The 20697-nt window shown below is 56.8% G+C and overlaps 1 protein-coding gene across 1 annotated transcript; it reads right to left on the bottom strand.

Annotated features, from left to right (window-relative positions):
* Nucleotides 1-4068: 4068 nt before the first annotated feature.
* COL1A1 (collagen type I alpha 1 chain) lies at nt 4069-20395 on the bottom strand. Its single transcript, XM_019638441.1, has 51 exons — nt 20178-20395; nt 18475-18669; nt 18307-18341; nt 18170-18205; nt 17977-18078; nt 17117-17185; nt 16817-16861; nt 16601-16654; nt 16386-16439; nt 15815-15868; nt 15595-15648; nt 15210-15263; nt 15076-15120; nt 14905-14958; nt 14744-14788; nt 14504-14557; nt 14176-14274; nt 14045-14089; nt 13849-13947; nt 13666-13719; nt 13392-13499; nt 13260-13313; nt 12885-12983; nt 12632-12685; nt 12445-12543; nt 11846-11899; nt 11664-11717; nt 11494-11547; nt 11334-11387; nt 10778-10822; nt 10584-10682; nt 10203-10310; nt 9667-9774; nt 9408-9461; nt 9139-9192; nt 8801-8908; nt 8659-8712; nt 8483-8536; nt 8181-8342; nt 7988-8095; nt 7708-7815; nt 7547-7600; nt 7340-7447; nt 6886-6939; nt 6663-6770; nt 6280-6333; nt 5843-5950; nt 5468-5750; nt 5144-5334; nt 4602-4844; nt 4069-4482 (listed from the first exon to the last, which is right to left on the bottom strand). The coding sequence occupies exons 1-51, from the start codon at nt 20266-20268 to the stop codon at nt 4336-4338; spliced, it is 4380 nt and encodes a 1459-aa protein (XP_019493986.1). The 5' UTR covers nt 20269-20395; the 3' UTR covers nt 4069-4335.
* Between the last annotated feature and the right edge of the window lie 302 nt (nt 20396-20697).

The following is a 20697-nucleotide window of genomic DNA, read 5'->3' as shown; positions in this document are numbered from 1 at the left end:
CCAGGATTCTGAGAGAGCAGCAAAAGTTAAAAATCCAAACGAAGCCTCCTTCCTCTTTAGAGTTTTCCATCTTGATCTGACTGAAAAATCATCGATAGGAGAGTGGCCCATCTCCTCAGAGAGAAGCAAAGCTGGGTCCCTCAGAGAAGCATTGGGAATGGCCGGCGCTGTGCCACCACGCAGGGGGCAGCAGGGTCTGGGGGAGTGGGTCTAGGCAGCTGTATTTAGGGCAGTTGTGATGTCAGCAGAAAGGAGGGCTTGAGTTAGGAATGTGGTACAATGGCCCCTTTGTCCCCCTCCTCTCCCGTCCTGCAGTCCTGCACACACACTGGAGCCCCATTCTGGCTTCACACCACGTGATATGCCACGGAGCTGCACAGCAGGGCACTGCCACCACCACAGCCCTGACGTGCGGTGTCACCTCATGTGCCCTTGTACGTGCATGAGCGCGTGCGCGCGCGCACTTGCGCGCGCGCACACACACACACTCATGCACCCACAGGTAGATTTGTACATATGTCGTGAGAAGCATATTCACTCCTTTGCCTAAAACTGCGGTGCTCAGTATGGTAGCCACCAGCCACAGGTAGCTATTAAAGTTAATTACAGGTAAATAAAATGTTAAATTGAGTTCCTCGGTCGCACTATCCACATGTCAAGTACTCCGTAGTCACATGTGGCTAGTGGCTGCCATACGGACGGCACAGATGGAGTACAATTCTATCGCTGCGGAAAGCACTGGCCTGGAGCCTTGCACGGCTGTTTGCTCCCGCATGTGCCCTGGTTTGCACGCGCTCTTCCTGTCACACTTGCTCACTCCTGTTCACGAAGGCACACACAGCTCCACCTTCTCACCGAGGAGGCATGTTTTTCTATCTCTCCGGGTTTCCAATATCTATGCACGGCACCTTGTGCCGAGCCCTGCTTTGCAGCCCCTGGCCTCTGGCCTTAGTCAGCTCAGCCTGGAGAAGATAACAGGGTGAATGCATGACAGCGTGCAATGAAACAATGTCTAGTATTAAGGCAAGAATTTTGTAGACATGAAGGGCTTTGGAAAGTCAGAGGGGACAAACTTGGCCTGGGTTGGGCAGGAGAAGGAGGGGACGTGAGCACTTTGAGCGGGGCCTGGAAGGTGGGGTTGAGGAAGCAGAGATAAAGGATGTCACTTCTGGCAGAGGAAGAGGCAAAAAGAAAGGCCTGGAGGGGGGAAGTGTGGTGCATATTGGGGAATTGCAGTCACCCTTTTTGGCTGGTGTGCAGGTGTGAGCAGGAGCGGGGACGGGGAGATTGGACAGGTGGGTAATGGCCAGGTAGAGCCTTGGATGCCAGGATACTTCTGGGTCCTTCATGGGGGCAGGTGGTGGTGCGGGGGGAGCAAGTGAGACAGTCAAGGGCCCCAGAGGGCCAGAGGGCCAGGGAAATGTGGGTTATCACGCAGGTGTCAGGCAGGATCACCAATCAATCAATGGATTGGCCAACTGATCACCACGTAATTTGCATATGAATAAGCCTCCCTTTAACATGTCACAATTTCTTACCCTCTGTAGACTAATTCCCTTTCTACACTTTCCTGATTGTGGCAGAAGTGCTAATGATGAATTATTAAAGGCCATAATGAATAGCCATGACTATTTAATGACAGCCAGACTATGAGTATTACAGATACTCATACAGTCTGGCCTCTGCAGACTTCTTCATCTCTCTGTAGACCCGGGGGAGGTACATGGGCCTTTCCTGCCTTTGAGGTTTAGGCCCTAATACCTTGGGTGGGAGGCAGGGACAGCTGTCAACCTCTCCCTGTCTCTGGGTCTCTGGGCACCTGGTCTGCTCCAGACTTCTGACTCCCTGGATCCTCTATGTCCCTGCTGACTGCACACTGCTGTCCCCCTTTCTTGAGATTGGGGAGCAGAGTGTCACCTTCCCCCTGGGGGCCTCAGGGTCTCAGGCAAGCAGGGAGGGGGCTGGCAGAGGAGGAGGGGGAAAGGAGGGGAGAGGAAAACAGGAGGAAGAAGCAAGGGTTTTTAAGAGAATAAAGAATAGGCAGGGGACAGGGTCTGGGCAAAATGACCTCCCCAGACCACCCCACGCTCAAGGGGTCTCATGTTTTTGGTGCCTTGGAAGGCCAAGAGAGACCAGTATATGCTCAGCAGGGTTGGGACCTGTCACCTTCCTGATAGCATCCTGTAAGGGCCTTGACTTTAGCTCCCCAAGGGCCCTGAGGAGATTCTCCTGAGGGCTGGGCAGACTCCCTCCCTTGTTCCCCTGGGAGCCCAGCAGAGCCAGCAGGAAGTATTTCATCCTCCAGCTCTCCTCAAAGGCCCTCAGGGCACGCTCGGGGGCCCCTTCTTGTGCTGTGTTGCTCCTTTGGAGGAGCTCCAAGAGGGCCAGCAGGGAGGAAGCCAGGTGACTCTTCATGTTTGCTCAGGGTGAGGCCTTGCTGAGGGCGCCCAGGTACCCTCCTTAGTCAGTCCTACCCCCCTCACCAGGGCATGGGCCTCCCAGTGCCCCATGGGCAGTGCCTTCCCATGTCCCCCAACCCTGCAGGGTGCCCACAGCAGTGGAGAGGACATCGAGAGGTGATGGCACTGATAGGAGAAGGGGCATGAGGTTTGGGCAGCCAGGATCTGAAGGGAGAGGTGTGTGTGCGCGCACGTGCGTGTTGCTGCACATGTGGTTGCCTGTATGTACTGTAAGGAAGAAACAGGTTTGGGAGACATGCAAGGAAGAGTACATGAGAGAGGAGACGATGGGTTAAAGCATGAGAAAGGCAAGAGGACGGGGGTGCGACCATGGAGGGTGCTAGATGGGAAGGAGGAGGACTGAAGGGGCAAGAAAAGAAAAGAAGAGCCCACCCCCCCAAACCCCAGCTCCATCCCCAGTTTTCCCCTCCCCCGCTACCCTCCACCCGTATTCCAAGGAAGGAAATTAGGAGGCCACTGCAGATATGTTTGGGTCATTTCCACATGCTTTATTTCAGCAATCAAAATAATTAAAAACATCTCAAATTATTATACACATACAAAATAGGTACAGAGTCTCTTGCTTCCTCCCACCCCAGGGGGAAAAACTGCTTTGTGCTTTGGGAAGTTTGTGCTCTGAAACCCAGGAGAGAGGACGCAGGACAGACTAAGAGAAAGGCGTGAGGATGGGAGGCAGCTGAGGAGGGGGTTTCAGAGAAGAGAGATCTGGAGAGAGAGAGGCCTGAGCTGGCCAGAGGCAGCCAAGAGGGTGGAGAGAGAGGGGCGCTGTCTGGAGCCCCAGCACTCTCTCCCCCAGGTTAAATAGCACCTTTAGAAAATTCACATGAGTCCCCATCCACAAGAAAAAAAAAACACCAAAGAATTAAAAAAGACTTTGAACAAAAAGGAACATTTGCTGGCCTGGGGGGGCGGGGGGGCGGGGGGCGTCTCAACTTCTATAGCACCAGTGATCCCCACGCCACCCCATCCCCACCCCATCACAGAGATGTAGCACCTTTGATATAAAATGGGGAACCCCTTCCACCCTGCCCGCATCCCGCCCCCATGCAGTTGCACCGGTGACACATATAGAGGTAGTCTTTCAGCAACACAATTACACAAGGAACAGAGCAGTCTCTCCCAGCCCGCCCTGTTGCGCGGGAATTGACATGTTTCCACTCTGTCACGGCCCCTCCTGACTTTCCTCCAAACCCGGCAGAGAGGGGCCAGTGGTCCCCTGGCATGCCCCCCTCAAAAAAACGAAGGGGGTATGTTGCGGGGGTGGGGGGGGGCCAGAGGACATCAGGTGGTAAGTCTTCTTTGGCAATCTGAGAACTCCAGGCTCCCCCAGGGTTTGAGGGTGCTGGGTGAGGGGAGTAGGCTGGGAGTGTGGGGGCCACTTGGGTGTTTTAGCATCGCCTTTGATTGCTGGGCAGACAATGCATGGTTTCCTGTGTCTTTTGGGGAGACTTAGATTTGGGGAGCAGTGGAGGGGAAGCCCCCAGAAGGCATGGAGAAAGGAGCAGAAAGGGCAGTGTTGGGGTATTATAAGCCCAACGGGCAGAAAAGGACTTACCCCCACATGGGTCTTCAAGCAAGTGGACCAAGCTTCCTTTTTTAAAAAGTTATTTATTTATTCTTTTTTTTGTTTTTGGTAAGGTTGAATGCGATTTTGGTTTTTGGTCATGTTCAGTTGGTCAAAGATAAAAACTAAGTTTGAGAGATGAATGCAAAGGAAAAAAAAATTTCCAAAGTCCATGTGAAATTGTCTCCCATTTTTTGGCATTTTGGGGGTTCAGTTTGGGTTGTTTGTCTGTTTCCAGGGTCAGGGGCAAGTGGGTTGGGTGGGAGGGAGCCAGGTTGGGGTGGAGAAAGTTTACAGGAAGCAGACAGGGCCAATGTCGATGCCGAATTCCTGGTCTGGGGCGCCAATGTCCAAGGGGGCCACATCGATGATGGGCAGGCGGGAGGTCTTGGTGGTTTTGTATTCGATCACTGTCTTGCCCCAGGCTCCGGTGTGACTCTGGGGTGAAGAGGACACAATAGGAGAGGGGTGTCACCAAGTAGGAGTGGTGAGGTGAGGAGGACTATGGCCTGCCTGGAAAACCAAAGCCCAGAGAGGGGCCCTGCCGGGGGACTCACCGTGCAGCCATCGTAGGTAACAGTGTAGGTGAAGCGGCTGTTGCCCTCGGCCCGGAGCTCGATCTCGTTGGAGCCCTGGAGGAGCAGGGACTTCTTGAGGTTGCCGGTCTGCTGGTCCATGTAGGCCACGCTGTTCTTGCAGTGGTAGGTGATGTTCTGGGCGGCCTCGGTGGACATCAGGCGCAGGAAGGTCAGCTGGATGGCCACATCGGCAGGGTCGGAGCCCTGGCCGCCGTACTCGAACTGCAAGGGACAGAGAGAAAAGAATGAGTGACCGTGCTGGAGCCACTAGTCCTGGCCTCCCTCCCTGGAGCCCTCTGAGAGCATCCCAGTGAACCCCCACATCCAGAGGTGGCCTCACTTGCCCATGGGCACCCTATATCTGAGCCAGTATCAAGGACCCAGGACCCTGTGCGTCCCAGCTTGGCTCTGTCTGTCGCATCCATCAGATGTCTAGAGCACCCAGGACCTTCCCTCATGCCCGCTCTAAGCCCTCAGACAGCCCATCTCATGAGAGTGGCTCCCGGGTCCAGCTCACGCACCTGGAATCCACCGGTCATGCTCTCGCCGTACCAGATGTGCTTCTTGTCCTTGGGGTTCTTGCTGATGTACCAGTTCTTCTGGGCCACGCTGGGCTGAGTGGGGTACACGCAGGTCTCACCTGTCTCCATGTTGCAGAAGACCTTGATGGCATCCAGGTTGCAGCCTTGGTTGGGGTCAATCCAGTATTCTCCTGCGATGGGACAGGATAAGATGGAGTCGGGGGAGGTCTGGGAGGTGGGGCACACATGGGCATCGGAGCCCCTTGGGGCTCAGCCCTGTCATCATAGAAGAAGGAGGACAGGCACATGGGGGCAGGCCCTTACCACTCTTCCAGTCAGAGTGGCACATCTTGAGGTCACGGCAGGTGCGGGCGGGGTTCTTGCGGCTGCCTTCAGGGCTCCGGATGTTCTCAATCTGCTGGCTCAGGCTCTTGAGGGTGGTGTCTACCTCGAGGTCACGGTCACGGACCACATTGGCATCATCGGCCCGGTAGTAGCGGCCGCCATCATGAGCCTTCTCTTGAGGTGGCTGGGGCAGGAAGCTGAAGTCGAAACCGCCGCTGGGAGGACCAGGGGGACCAGGAGGTCCGGGGGGGCCAGGGGGACCCTACAAGGAGAGGGAAGAGAGTGGGGATTACCAAGGTCCGAGCATTCTCAGGGCTGGAAAGTCATGGGCAGACAAGATGGGAAGCTACGTACAACAGGACCAGCATCACCAGTGCGACCACGAGGACCAGGGGGACCGATGGGGCCTGGGAGACCGTTGAGTCCATCTTTGCCAGGAGAACCAGCAGAGCCAGGGGGACCCTGCAGGAGGGAAGATGGTTGGAGAGAGCCTGCTAGGAAGCACAGGACCACCCCAACTCTGGTTCTGGAGAAGCCCGCCACCCTCCCCTCCATGGCCTCAGGAGTGCTCATTCCCATAGCCAGACCAGGAAACATTTTTTTTGGGAGGAATAATCGGGGAGGGGGAGGTCAAAGGCTGGGTAAGATTGTCCAGGACTCTTCTTCCTTTCCTCCTGCCCCTAAACTCTTCTCCAGAGAGGTAAGGGACGCCTGTGTCCCAGGCAAAAGGCTCTGAAGTGAACCTGGGCTTGGGACCCACGGAGGGGAGATAGACAGAAGGGGTGACTTACGCGGGGACCAGCAGGACCAGAGGCTCCAGAGGGACCTTGTTCACCAGGAGAGCCCTGAAGGACAGATGCAAAGGCAATTCAGGCCCAGTGTGGGTCAAACTTGGCCAGCGGCCTGACCTCCCCTTTGTTTTTCTGGAAATCTAGTCCTAGGGTGTCCATGGGCTGAGACCCCTCCCACAATCCTTTGTGCACCCTTCATCCTCTCAGAAGCTCCTTGGAAATGCCCGTGAACCCTCAGATCCCAGTCCCCACCAGGGAAGAGTGAGGATGGCTATCCAGGGGGGGAAACTGAGGCAAAGTGTCCCCCCACCATCATACAGCAGGGCATGGGAAGACATAACAGAAGGTTCAATGGCAGCTGGGAAAGGGCTGAGCATACTCACAGGAGGGCCAGGGGGACCCTGGAGACCGGAGAAACCACGGTGACCCTTGATGCCTCTGTCTCCCTGTTCGCCTGCCTCACCCTTGTCACCACGGGGGCCTTGGGGTCCCTAGAAAAGAGGAGGGGACAGGTTGTCAGCTGGAAGGTCCGTTAGCACTGAGTAGGGTACAGTCCACATCTGGATAAGGGTTCTGAGGACATGAGGGCCAGAGCAGGGCACTTACTGTGGGGCCACGGGCACCAGCAGGGCCGATGGGACCAGCGGGACCAGAAGGACCCTGGGGGAGGGCAAAGAAAGTGTTAGATCCTGGCCAGGGAGGCCTTAGCTGAGGGCTGGCACAGCCTCAGCTGCAGCATAAGACCACCCCTCAGCCAGATCCCTCTTTCCTCACATCCTTTCCCACTATGTCCATTTCTCCTAAGACCCAGATGAAACTTCGTGCAAATTCAGGCTTCATGTGAGCTGGGGCAAGTACCTGGGGACAACCCCATTCCTCAGGGGAGATGGGGTACTGTTGGGAGAGGGGCCTCAAGGCTGAGTTATGGCTCAGTATTTTCAGGGAGGCCAAGGGCCCAGACACCTTGTAAGACCTCCCCTCACCTAGGTGAAGACCATCTGTAGGACCCTAGATATCCCTGGCCTGACTAGAAGCAGCAAGCTGGAGCCCAGCTACTTACAGTCTCACCACGGTCACCACTCTTGCCAGCAGGGCCAACTGGGCCAGGAGCACCAGGAGCACCAGGAGCACCAGGGGGTCCAGCAGGGCCAGTCTCACCACGGTCACCCTGGGAGGGTAGAGGAGGGAAATGCAGTCAACCCCAGTTAAAGGGGTCAGGCCAGGGCAGGGGACCAGCAGGCAGGGCCCTGGGGTGCAGCCGTCTTACCTTGGGGCCAGGAGAACCATCTCGTCCAGGGGAGCCTTCAGCACCAGGAGCTCCCTGCAGAGAGAGGCAGAGAAGTAAGCATCAACCAAGGGGAGGGAGGCGTAGGCAAAGGCCAAAATGACCATGCTGAGGACTCTGGCATGGGGCTGGCAACTGCTTACCTCACGTCCAGACTCGCCAGGGGGGCCAGCCAATCCAGGGGGGCCCATGGGACCAGGGGGGCCGCGTTCACCACTTGTTCCAGAAGGACCTTGTTTGCCAGGTTCACCCTGAGGGAGAAGAAAGAGTCAGGCCAGGAATGGGGTGGGGGAGGGAGGGCCCGAGAGCCTGCCAGGTCATGTGCCACGTCAGTCCTCATGGGCTCCCCCACCCCTATCCTGTGCCCTCCAAGTCCTGAGACAGTTCTTCTTAGCAGTTCCCCCAAGGTGAGGGGGCACTCACAGAGGGACCAGGAAGACCAGGGAAGCCTCTTTCTCCTCGTTGACCAGGCAGGCCGACCACACCACGTTGTCCAGCAATGCCCTGAGGTCCGGGAGTGCCGGGAGCGCCCTGTGGGAGGCAGATGGCAGTGAGATGCCTTGCAAAGGCCAGGGACTGCCCGCCCACCCCGGACCCCTCGAGAACTGGCACTTACAGCAGGTCCATCAGAACCAGGGGATCCTTTCTCGCCAGCGGGGCCAGGGGGACCAGGGGGACCGACTTCACCAGGACGTCCAGCGGGGCCAGTCTCACCACGGGGGCCTTTGCCGCCTTCTTTTCCAACAGGACCAGGAGGGCCAGGAGGGCCAGCATTTCCCTGGACAGGTAGAAAAGGGGCTATCAGATTCCAATGTATTCTGGGGCACCACTGGGCCTCAGTCGGGCCCACACGCTCCTGACAGCCTGTGTCCCCACCCACTCCCCTACAGCAGTGCCATCTCCACCGTAGATACTCACAGAGGGGCCGGGGGGACCAACTCGGCCAGCAGCACCAGGGAAACCAGTAGCACCCTGGCAGAAGAGGAAAAATAAGTTGTCAGGAGAAGAATAGCCCCTTTACCTGGCCCAGCCGCCCCTACCTCTGCACGTGGGCTAGGGAGAGTCTCAGCAGAGACACAGAGTGAGATACTCACAGGGGGACCAGCACTGCCACGAGCACCTTTGGGTCCAGGAGCACCAACGTTACCCTGTAGGAGAGCACAGAGGCATCAAGGCCGAGCCAGTCCTGGGTCAAGGCCTGTTGGCAGCTCAGGGCCCAGAAAGTGAGATACTTACAATGGGGCCAGGGGGTCCAGCAGGGCCAGCAGGGCCAGCGGGACCAGCATCGCCTTTAGCACCAGCATCACCGGGTTCACCTTTAGCACCAGGTTGGCCATCAGCACCCTGGGGGAGGAGGGAGGGAGAGTGGTGAGCCGAGGAGAGGGATATGCCAGCATAGTGGTTTCTCAGGGCTGAACTAGGACAGTAACTCCAGGCAGAAAGATGTTTGAATGGGAGACAATCCCCTCCCCACCCCCTTCCCTAAGTCAGGCTGACACCTCTGTCCTCATCTAGTCACCAAAGGTCCTGGGTCCCATTTGGTGATGAACATTGAAAGGGGTCTTGGTACTCACAGGGGGGCCAGCGAAGCCAGCAGGGCCAGGGGGACCAGGCTCACCACGGTCTCCCTAGAAGAGAAGGAGGCAAACTGGAGAGATGCTCTGACATGGGAGAGATGGGTGGGGTAGGCTGGAGGGACAGTCGAGGAGAAGGAAGTCCTGAGGAGCATTCCCCAGGGCTGGGGACGGGGGAACGAAGGTGAAGGAGGGACAGAAAGCGGGGGCGCAGTATGGAGGGAGAGAAGGGCCAAGGATGGAGCCTTAACAGCGTCTTGTGTACTTACGGGGGCGCCACGAGCTCCAGTGGGACCAGCAGGGCCACTAGGACCAGTTTCACCCTGAGAAGGAGGAACAAGAGGTTCAGGGTTAAGGCTCACCCTGAATATTCCCAGCAGATGACCCCAGGAGAGCCTCCTCTCCCTCCAGGTCCCCCACCTTCAGGTTGCCACTCAGAATTGCAGGACCTGCCTTCCCTGCAGAGTTATGCCCAGGTTTGCTGGGAAAGCTGTGTTAGGGAAGAAGGTGGGGAGGCGGCCACCTCACCTTGTCACCAGGGGCACCAGAGGGGCCAGGAGGACCGATGGGACCAGTCAGACCTCGGACGCCATCTTTGCCAGGAGCACCATCAACACCTTTGGGACCAGCATCACCCTAAAGACATGGGAAAGCCTGAGACCTCCAGTATGGAGCAAAGAGGTGTCTTGCTGGTGTCTGGGACCCCTCCACAGCTCTGCCCTGCCCCCACTCATGCCAAGGACTCAAGACATTTTAGGGGCAAAGGTGCCTGCCTGCCCAAGAATTCCCTGGAACATAAGTTAAGAGACCCTGCCTTGTGTAGAGGGATGAATAAGGGATTCCCCATCCAGGAGGAAGCCCCACCTCTTGTTGCCATGGCAACTCATGGGGAGAGAAGGGCCTGGACCACAGGTACAGGAATCATCAGCAAAAAGGCCAGAGAGGAAGAAGAGAGGATTAAGAAAAAGAGAAAGATCGCAGGGAGGGGAAAGAGAGGCTGAGGGATCCAAAGTAGACAGAGAATGGGACTCCCACAGGGCTCCGGGGAGGATGGTTGAACTTACTCTGTCACCCTTAGGGCCTGGAAGACCAGCTGCACCCCGTTCACCAGGCATTCCTTGAAGGCCAGGGGCACCCTGGCTACCGGGAGCTCCAGGGGCACCAGTATCACCCTATGTGACAACCAAGAGGACTGGAGTGAGACCTGGGGTACCAGGAGTGGGTCACAGCCCTGAGCCCCCTCTTAATACCTCCCAGGCTTGGTTCTGAGGCCAAAGACAAGCACCAGCTAAGAGGAAAGACTCACAGCCTAGAACTTCAGGCTGCACCTGGACCTCACTCCAGCCTGGTCCTCCCACCCCTCCCCGACATCTAGGTGGCTTTGGTCACAGACAGGTGTCCCCTGCCACAGGAGAAGCAAAACCTGGTCCCAGTGCTGTCCTCACCTTAGCACCATCATTGCCAGGGGCACCATTGGAACCACGGGGACCTGCAGGACCGGGGGGACCTTGCACACCACGTTCACCAGGGAAACCTCTCTCGCCCTAGGAAGGAAGAAAGGACAGGGCACATGATGGCGGCTCCAGGGACAGGGCCAAGCATGGGACATCTAGATGGGAGCAGCAGAGGCTCTACTTACTCTTGCTCCAGAGGGGCCGGGGGCACCAAGGTCTCCAGGAACACCCTTGAGAGGGAGAGAGGGACAGACAGTGAGCAAAGGCCACCTGGGCCCTCTGCACTAGAAAGCACCCCTGCCCTTCTGCTAGGGGCTGGCCTGGGGGTGTGTGTGTCTGTGATTAGAGCCCAGTGCCTTTGCAGCACTGAACTAGGATCATCCTTCTACTCTCCACTCGTCCTTGAGATGTGTCCATGACCGCCCCCCTCAACACACACACACACACACACACACACACACACACACACACACGCACAACTTTAGGTTGAGGGAGTCAGAGTAATCCAGCATCTCTAAAAAGAAGGCATCAGACTAGCAGCCATGCGCTGTTTCCAGATCACATCATGCACAGGTGCAGCTCTCTGCTTCCCTCTGTGTAGCTCCCTTCATGGTGGAAAGTCCTTCCTGGTGTTGTGTTTAACCATGATCCCTCTAGATGCCAGGCGTCTGATTAGCTAGGAGGGCTGGCCTTTCCTTTTGTACTCCCTGCATTCCTGTCTCTCTGGCCGCTATCTCTTACCTGTTCACCGGGTTTGCCTGCTTCACCAGGAGGACCAGCTGGGCCAGGGAGACCCTGGAGGTGGGAAACGGGGGAGGGAAGAGGAAGGTATTAGAATCCAGAAGAGAACAAAGGGGAGCCCACACCCTTCCCCCAGCCCCCTGAGAGCTTGATGCCTCACCTGGAATCCGGGAGAGCCAGCAGGGCCCTGTTCACCTCTCTCACCAGCAGGGCCCTGTCAGGAGAGAACGTGGCGGTCACGGAAGGCTCAGGAGAGGAAGGGCAGGGGGTGTCTCCCCTCTCCTGCTCCACTGTGCCCCCTCCTCAGGCCTCCCTGTCAGGGATACTTACAGAAGGGCCGGGAGGTCCCTGAGCTCCAGCTTCTCCGTCTTTGCCAGGAGCACCCTGTGGGGAAGAGAGCACAGAACTCAGGATGGGGAGGCAGCTGGAGGGAGACAGGGCGGGTGGGCAGGGCCTGGGGCTGCAGCTCCTTGCACCCCTCCTGCAGGGTGGCAGGCTAGTAAGATACTTACCACAGCACCGGGGGGTCCTGGAACACCTCTTTCTCCAGCTTTGCCAGGCTCTCCCTGGGGGAAAAGAGTCAGGGTTAAGGAGACTGAAGTGGGAAACCAGAGCCTCCTGGGTCCCTCCTGTTTCCTGCGAGTGGAATTTTTGAAGGGATTTTCTTAGCTCCCCGCTTGGGCCCTGTGGAAATGCCTCTGGTGGCTTTTACTGTGGTCCCCTCTCCCCTTCCTTCTCCCTGTCACGTGCTTGTGGTGACCTGAGCTGCAAAGGATGTTCACCTCCTCTGATATCTCCTTTCAAACCTCAAAGAACCCCTAAGATTTTGGGGTGGCTATCATATAAAAGGCCCATCCTATCCCTGTCTGTGTGTTTGCAAGTGGGGGGGGGTTAGGGAGGCACCAACAATACTTATTTCCAGGGATAGAGCAGTGGAAGTGGTGCCAAGAGAAGTCTCTCATTTTATAAATAGGGAGGCTGAGGTCCAGAAATGGGCGGTGAGTGGCCTAAGGCCACACAAGTCAGCGGCAGAGCTGGGCCCAGAACCCAGGACTCTTGCCTTCCAGTGTGTCTGTCCCTGGCTCTGCAATGCTCCTCACTGAATACTCACAGCAGCACCTTTAGGTCCAGGGAATCCCATCACACCAGCCTGACCACGGGCACCAGGGGGGCCTGGAGGTCCGGGGCGACCATCTTGACCAGCGGGACCCTGAGGATGGAAGGCACAAAAGCAGACGTGAAAACAGAGGATGGGCAGTCAGAAGAGTGGGAGGGGGCCCATGGGCAGTGATACTTACAGTGGGGCCAGTTTTGCCGTCAGGACCAGGGCTGCCAGGGCTTCCAGTCAGACCCTAAGGGGAAGCAGAGAGGTGTGGGTGGGGTGGAGGAGAAAGGTGACAGAGGAAGGGGAGGGAGAAGAGTGGAGGCTGGGGTAGGGGACACTCCAGAAGGCAGACCTGTGGTTCTGCTCCAGAGCACCTCATCCCAGACCCGACACAAGACAGGCAGGCAGGGTCCTGGACCAAGCTGGGCAGAGGGCTGGGGTCTCACCTTGGCACCAGGCAGGCCAGCTTCACCGGGGCGACCAGCTTCACCAGGAGAACCTTTGGGGCCAGCAGGGCCAGGGGAACCACGTTCACCAGCGGGACCCTGGTTGGCAGAGGGAAGTCACAGGAACAATTAGGACCTCAAGTCTGGGCCACTTTACAAGGGGCCAGCATCTTCTTCCTCCCAGGAAACTTGGGAGCTTCGAGGGGCATTGTTGGGGGTGGGAAGGTCAAGGTGAGGCTGTGTGTGAAGAGAGAGGTCTGCAGCCACCGCATGGAGCGCTGGGCAGTGGGGCGGGCGAGGACTGACTACATTTGGAAAGGGAAGGTGATGGGCAGGGAGCAGCAGGGCCAACCTAAAGCCACAAAGAGAAGTTACCTTGGGACCAGCAACACCATCTGCGCCAGGGAAACCACGGCTACCAGGTCCACCCTGCAGGAAGAGAGGAGGTCAGTGAGCTCAGACATGAGGCACGGGGCGGGCACTGAGGGCAAAGAAGGGGACACTCACACGCTCGCCAGGGGGTCCGGGTAGGCCAGCAGGTCCGGGTTCACCTCGGGCTCCTCGCTTTCCTTCTTCTCCAGCAGGGCCAGGGGGTCCTTGAATACCAGTGGGGCCCTGGAGAGGGCAGAGAGGAGGGGACAGCCTGTAGTGAGGGGCTGTCCTGGTGCCAGTTTTAGAGCTGGCTTGAGGCTGGGCCTCCAACACCAGGAGTTTCTGTTCCTCCCTGGATCTCCCTCAAGGGGCTCCCAGGCAGATGGGCTGAGCTGCAGGGGGGACTTACAGGCTCTCCTTTGGCACCAGCGTCTCCTTTGTTGCCGGGAGCACCAGGTTCACCCTGCGTGAGGGGAGAAGAGTGTGAGCCGAGAGTTGAGGGTGCTCAGTTGGCCTTGGTCTTCATGCTCCCCAGAAAAAAGACCACACTGGAGCCAGTGCAGAGTGGGGCAGAAGTAAGAGTGGTACTTACGCTGTTACCCTTGGGACCAGGGGCGCCGCTAGGGCCCTGGGGTCCAGAGGGGCCTCGGGCACCAGGGAAGCCGGGAGCACCAGCAATACCAGGAGCGCCCTGTAGGAGGTAGAACAGGTTGAGCCCAGGAGTTGAGAGCATAGGGCAGGTAGGAGGTAGGCACCAGGGCCAGCTCTGAAGGCTGCAGGACACTTACATTGGCACCTTTAGCACCAGGCTGTCCATCAGCACCAGGGTTTCCCTGTGGCACAAAAAGAGGCTGGTGAGTGACAGGCAAGGACTCTGTGTTGGGGAGGAGCATTGGGGCATGGGGGAGGCAATACTTACAGCAGGGCCAGCAGCACCAGCAGGGCCAGGGGGGCCGGGCTCACCACGCACACCCTGGGGACCTTCAGAGCCTCGGGATCCTTGGGGACCAGCTTCGCCCTGGATCAGGAGAAAGGACATGTCAGGAGCCACCCGAGGAGCCCAGCTTCACTTTTGGATATGAGGGTGGTGGGGTGGGTGAAGGGCAGGGACAGGAGACAAAGCATCAGGACTCCGAAATCAGAGAAAGGGCCCCAGGACAAAGGTGCTGGGGAATGGGCTTCTCTCTTGGCACTCTGGGTCTCTCTGGCCTGTGGGAGCTATGCTCAGAGGAGGGCAGGTGTCTCACCTTAGCACCAACAGCACCAGGGAAGCCAGGAGGACCAGCGGGGCCAGTGGGACCCTGTGAATAAAAGGGAAAAGTTGTTACCAAGAAAGAAGGTGGCTGCTGCAAGTCACACCCTGGGACAGAAACTAGGTCTTGGCGTTCAGGCCAACATGGCACACCCTGGTGTCATCCCCAAGAGCTGATAGACACTGAGACCCCCCTGCCCACTCCTAGGCACTGAAGTCTAAGGGTCATACTTACAGGGGGTCCGGCAGCACCAGTAGCACCATCATTTCCACGAGCACCCTGCAGGAGAGAGGGGAAGCCCCAGTTACATCCACTGAGCACTGGCCAGTCCTTGTAGCTGTTGGAGAACCCCTTTCAGAGCCCAGAGATTCCCCGAAGGGGTCAGGAGTACTTACAGCAGGGCCAGGAGCTCCAGGGCGACCTCTCTCACCAGGCAGACCACGGGGGCCCTGACAGCAAAAGCAAGAGAAGCCAGGTAAGATGGGAGACACACTCCTTTCCTTCAAGCCCCCATCTTGCCTCTATACCCTGCCCCCTCTCTTCCTTCTAAAACTAGACACACTTACCATCTGACCAGGAGCTCCATTTTCACCGGGGCTACCAGGCTCACCCTATAGAGCAGAGAACAGAATTAGGAATTTATTCAAGGTGGGACGGGGCAGGGGAGATGGAGAACCATGACATTCAGACAGCCTCTTACCTTAGGACCAGCAGGACCAGCATCCCCCTTAGCACCATCCAAACCACTGAAACCCTAAGATAGGAAGGAGGGCCAAGGTGAGACCCTGTGGAGGGGCTGGACCACCTTGACACCACCCAGACCCGAGAAGGAGCCTCCGGAGGTCACCACAGCCATTGCCCTGTCTCTGAGCTAGATGAAACCTCTAAGTAGCCCAAATCTCACCCACTCCCTTCATTGGGATTTCTTTCCCAATGAGGGAAGTTCTTTTGGATGCCTACTCTCTATCCCTTGGGGCTTCCGTAGCTGCCACCCACCATGACGCACACCAGGATCCTTTGGGGAAGGGGCTGGAATAGTGGGATTCTGGGACCTTGGGAGCTTAGATGATTCAAAGGGGACTTACTCTGTGTCCCTTCATTCCAGGGAGACCAGCTGTTCCAGGCAATCCCCGAGCACCCTGGAGGGAAAAGAAAAGGAAAGGAAAGGAAAGAAAAGAAAAGGAAAGAAAAGGAAAGAAAAGAAAAAAGAAAAGCAGGGTCATTAGAAGACACCATTGTGGACACAACTCCCAAATGGAACCCGCATACAGCAAAGCTGGGGGCTGGCCATATTATCCTGCTCACCTGAGGTCCAGGAGGCCCACGCTCACCAGGACGACCAGGCTTTCCAGCTTCACCCTGAGAGGGAGAGAAAAGGCCTTTATGCCTATGCCACTGGGCTGAAAAAGTGTGGAAGTTCTGAATCTTCTTGGAATTGTTGAAAGTCAGGCTTAGGGGCCCAGAATCTTATCTTTGCATTTAGAGCATATTTAAATCTACCATGAAGCCCTTGTTTGGTGGATTTTTGTTGATTTCTGTCACCAGCATTTTAATCTCACCATGTGGAGAGCAAATCTGAGGTGCCCAGAGCAGTTAAACTTAAGGAAGTCATTTGCCCTGAGGGATGGGAATAGGAATTGCTTTAAGGTGGCCGGGGTGAGGGGAGGAACAGTCACTCCTGTTGGGGAGATAGGGAAACATCCCACAAGGGATGAAGATCATTGTTCAAGGGCAGTCTCATGCATCAGGGAGAACTTGCCCTCCTGTGTCTGGGTATCACCTCCAAAGCTGATGGAGCACTGGGGTGGAGGTTATAGGGATTTAGCACATGGAGGCGGTGGGGGTGAGATGGTATCTTCTTACGGGGGCTACTTACATCATCTCCGTTCTTGCCAGGGGGGCCAGGGGGACCACGGGGACCCATGGGACCCTAGAGGAGACAGGAAGAAAGGACGTTAGAATCACCAGGATAAGGAAAACAAAAGGGGAAGGCTGGGATTAGAAGAAGGAGGTGAGGAAGACTCTTGATGTGAATCCATGCATTTATAGAGGGAGTGTATATTTGTATACAGAGTACAAGAGGGCACTCACTGAGGATCCAGGCTCGCCAGGCTCACCAGGGGGACCTTGGAAACCTTGGGGACCCTGAAGGACAAGGAGAGAGGGGTGGGGTTAGAAGGACAGGTCCCTACCAACCTTTCCTTATCTCACCAAGAGATCTTGGAACACATTCCCTGCCCTCATCTCAATCCTCCCTCCAAAAGCCCAAAGCCCAAAGTGGTGTATGATGACATCCTAAATACTCACAGGTGAGCCAGGGGGGCCAGGGAGACCACGAGGACCGGAAGGACCCTACAGAAGAAAAAGAAAGGGAGGTCTCAGTGACACCTCCGTGGGAAAGTGCAATATGGGTGTAGTCTTGCTATCTCCCACTGGTTTCTGATGGGACCACTCAGTTGTCTTGAATCTTTGTAGGACTCTGAGGTCCCAAAGGTCGTCTTGACCTCCTAAGTTATCTCTGCCACCCCCATATGCCATCACTGGCCCATCTTGTTTGGATCCCCATCGCCTCTTCTTCTGTCATCTCTGCTCCCCCTGGTGGCTCACCATGGGGCCAGGCACGGAAACGCCAGTCGATTTCTCGTCATAGCCATAAGACATTTGGGGAGCAAAGTTCTAGAAAACAAAACAAGAGAGAGTACATGAGAAAGTAGGACAGTGAGTTGTAAGGCTGAAGCCATCACCAATAATGGGACAAACTGACATCATGTGCCTCCAGATGGGATGCACTAAGCAGGACAACAACATCACATGTCCGATAGGCCTGCCAAAATGCATTACCGGAGTCTAATCATGAAGACACATCCGACAAACCCAAACTGAGGGACAGTCTACAAAACAACTGGGCTCTTCAAAAAATGTCAGTGTCATGAAAGACAAAGAAAGTCTGAACAATGTTCCAGATGAAAGGAAACTAAAGAGACATGACAATTAAATGCAGTGTATGATCCTGGATTGGATCCTGGATCAGGGGGAAAAAAATGTTATCAAGGACGTTATCAGATCATTGGTGAAATTTAAATATGGACTTGTATATTGTATCAATGTTAAATTCCAAAAAGGTAATCACTGTGCAATGGTCATGTAAGAGAACATTCTTGTTCTCAGGAAATACACAGCCAAGTATTTAGGAGCAAAAGGACATGATATTAGCAACTTACTCGCAAACAAATGGTTCAGAAATAAAAATAACGATAATTATATGTATACATAGACAGAGACTGATAAAGCAAATGTGACAAACTGTGAAGGGTATATATGAGAGTTCTTTGCACTTCTTGCACCTTTTCTGTAAGTTTGAAATTATTTCAAAATAAAAAGGATGCCATCTACCAAAACTAAACAGGTAAGGGGAACAGAGGAGGAGCAGACAAGGCCTTCCACGAGTGTCTCGACTCTCCACTTACTCCTCCGAGGCCAGGGGGTCCGGGAGGTCCGGGAGGTCCGGGGGGTCCGGGAAGTCCAGGCTGTCCGGGGATGCCATCTCGGCCAGGGGGGCCTGAAGGTCCCTGCAGCGGGAGAGGGCAGGCGAGGTGAGCACAGGCCAGGAGCCACGCCCACCTCCAGCGCCCAGCATCCCAGAGCGCAACCAACGCTTACCCTTGGGCCTCGGGGGCCGGTCTCTCCTTTGGGTCCCTTTGGGGTTGGGAGAGAAGAAACAAAAGAAGCCGGATTAGAGAAGGAAGGACCATGGGGAGTCACGGGCGCGACGGCAAAAGTCGAGGGCAGAGGATTACCTCGACTCCTGCGGTTTCTTGATCCGTAGGCGACACTAAGGGGAGAAGACAGATGCTGGTTAGAGGTAGGGTTTGTTCTGGAGCGGGCGGTGGCCGAGGCCTCGCAGCAGGCAAGGGCCGAGGAAAAGGCCGGCGCCCCCAGCCCCAGCCCCAGGCCCGGAGCCCTACCCTCGCCGTCGGGGCAGACCGGGCAGCACTCGCCCGGGGGAGCTACGGCGCCGGGGCAGTTCGTGGTGTCCTCGCAGATCACGTCATCGCACAGCACGTTGCCATTGTCGCAGACACAGATCCGGCAGACCTCGGGTTTCCATACTTCTCGGTCATGGTACCTGAGACCGTTCTGTACGCAGGTGACTGGTGGGACTGAGGCAAGAGAGGAACAGCGGCGCTGTCAGCGGCGCCCCAGCCTCCCGCCTCGAGGCTCCAGAGACCCCAAACGCTACCTCCCGTCCCCTCTGGCTTAGAGACACATTTAGATTTTCCACTTCCCGCCTCCTCCTCCCCCTTCCTTTCCCCACATCCTTAAAAGTTCATCTGCTCCTCATCAGCGCCAGTGACAACCCCGAGGCTTCTGGCCAGGGCGGCTATAACTCTTTCCAGTTCTCAGGAATTTAAACAAAGCTTTAGGCGGGGGTTGCTTCCAACTCCAACCTCAGCCTATTGGTGCTGAGGCCAAGTGAAATAAAAAGCCATTGGGTGTGTGTGTATGTGTTGGGGGGAGGGGGTGGCGGAGAGGAGAGAGAACAGGAGGGGCCCCATCAAGAGGGCTGGCTTGTGGGGAGTGGTCTGGGTGGCGACAGGAGGGGGTGGGAGGAGAGATGAGAGGTCCAGCCCCCATTCCGCCCCGTTCCCCTGCAGGTGGGATGGCGTGGGCGGGGCTAGTAGGACGCTGTGGGGCTGATTGGCGTGGGGTCCTGCCCAGAGCCTCGAAATGTACCCCAAAGTTGTATATGCCCTCATCTCCAGTGCCCAGACATCTCAAAAGCCCTCTCTGAGGGACAACCCCCGTTTCCCAAAGCCAGCCAGTGCCTCTGGGTCACTCCTTGGCCAAAGAACCAAAAAGTCCCAAATAGTAATGAAATTAGTTGTTAACCAGTCTCACCGCGCGAGCGTCTACCTAGATGGCCAGTAGGTGGCGGACAACACTAAGCAATTTCCCTGGACTAGCCACCTCTTTTAGAGACAGGGGTTACTCCATCCCCACATTTATTTTCCAGGTCTAGAGGTGGGGGTCCACTTTCGACAATAACCCCGATTTTCCTGCTCCAGATCCTGCGCGGGGAAGCGCTGGATAGGGGTGCGCAGTGCTCAGTATTGAACAGCAGAGGGCGCAAGGACCCCGCCCTGCTCAGTCCGCGCCAAAGTTTCTCAGGATCCAACCCGCCCACTCTCTGCGCCCCCTCCCCCCTCAGCCCAGCACCCCCGCGGCCCCAGCAACACTGTCTAGCCTGCAGAGAGGGCAAACAATCTTTCCTTATGAATCATCCCACCGCCTTCCTGATTGCTTTTACATCTTGGGCTCCAAATTCCCAGCTCGGCGCCCCCATCCCATCTTCGACGTCCTTTCCCTCTCCTCGCGCTCAGACCCTTTTCCCCCAGTGGTACTGCACCATGCGCGCTCAGGACTCCACCCTATGCTAACCACGCCGCGTTCTATCCTCCCTTCCTACTCCTGGGGGCGTTCATCCCTACACCCCCACCCAGGGTGCGCTCCCTTCTCTTCCAGGGCGCCGAGGAAGCGCCCTCCTCGTCTTCCTTCCATCCCTGAGTCTCCGGAGCATCCCGAGTCTCAGTTTAAGTCGCAGACTCCCAAGACCTGGCGCAGAGTGCGACACCAAGTAACCCTGGTCTCCCCAAAGTTTGGGACTTACTGTCTTCTTCTTGGCCCTCCTCTTGGCCGTGCGTCAGGAGGGCGGTGGCCGCTAAGAGGAGCAGGAGCCGGAGGTCCACAAAGCTGAACATGTCTAGACCCTAGACATGTAGACTCTTTGCGGCTGGGGTGGGGGTTAGCGTCCGCTCATGCGTGGCCTCACACTCCGCGTGCCTCCTGCTCCGACCCCGAGGAGAAACTCCCGTCTGCTCCGATCAGAGGCCCGGGCCCCTTTTATACCATCCAGAAGGAGACCGGGGAGGAACCCGGCCCCTGCGAGAGGGGGAGCCGGTCGCCCGTCCCCCAGCCAATCAGAGCTGCCTGGCCCGGCCCCCAATTTGGGAGTTGGAACGGAGAGGGGGAGGAGGAGGGTAGAGAAGCGAAGGGAGTCCACCATACATCTCCCCCCTTCACCGCTCTGCTTCCCCAGCCCCCCAGCCCAGCTTGGGCCAGAGGTGCTGCCGCTGGGGTGAGGCTAGGTCCTCAATATAGTGTGGGCTAAAGAGTGGGTAGGGGCGCCC

This window comes from Hipposideros armiger, unplaced genomic scaffold, assembly GCF_001890085.2.
Source record: "Hipposideros armiger isolate ML-2016 unplaced genomic scaffold, ASM189008v1 scaffold_40, whole genome shotgun sequence".
NCBI lineage: Eukaryota > Metazoa > Chordata > Mammalia > Chiroptera > Hipposideridae > Hipposideros > Hipposideros armiger.
The sequence above is the reverse complement of the archived record's forward strand: the minus strand, read 5'-3'. Positions and strand labels throughout refer to the sequence as shown.

Bases quoted from the DNA above. Each gene is read 5' to 3' on its own strand.
- COL1A1 (XM_019638441.1), bottom strand. From the start codon at position 20,268: ATGTTCAGCTTTGTGGACCTCCGGCTCCTGCTCCTCTTAGCGGCCACC. The intron at 13,720-13,848 runs GTAAGTACCACT...CCCCTCACGCAG, and splicing joins CTGGTCCCAAGGGTAACAGC to GGTGAACCTGGTGCTCCCGG. The intron at 13,500-13,665 runs GTAAGTCCCCCC...TGCCCTCTCCAG, and splicing joins CTGGTGCCAAAGGAGAGCCT to GGCCCCACTGGTATTCAAGG.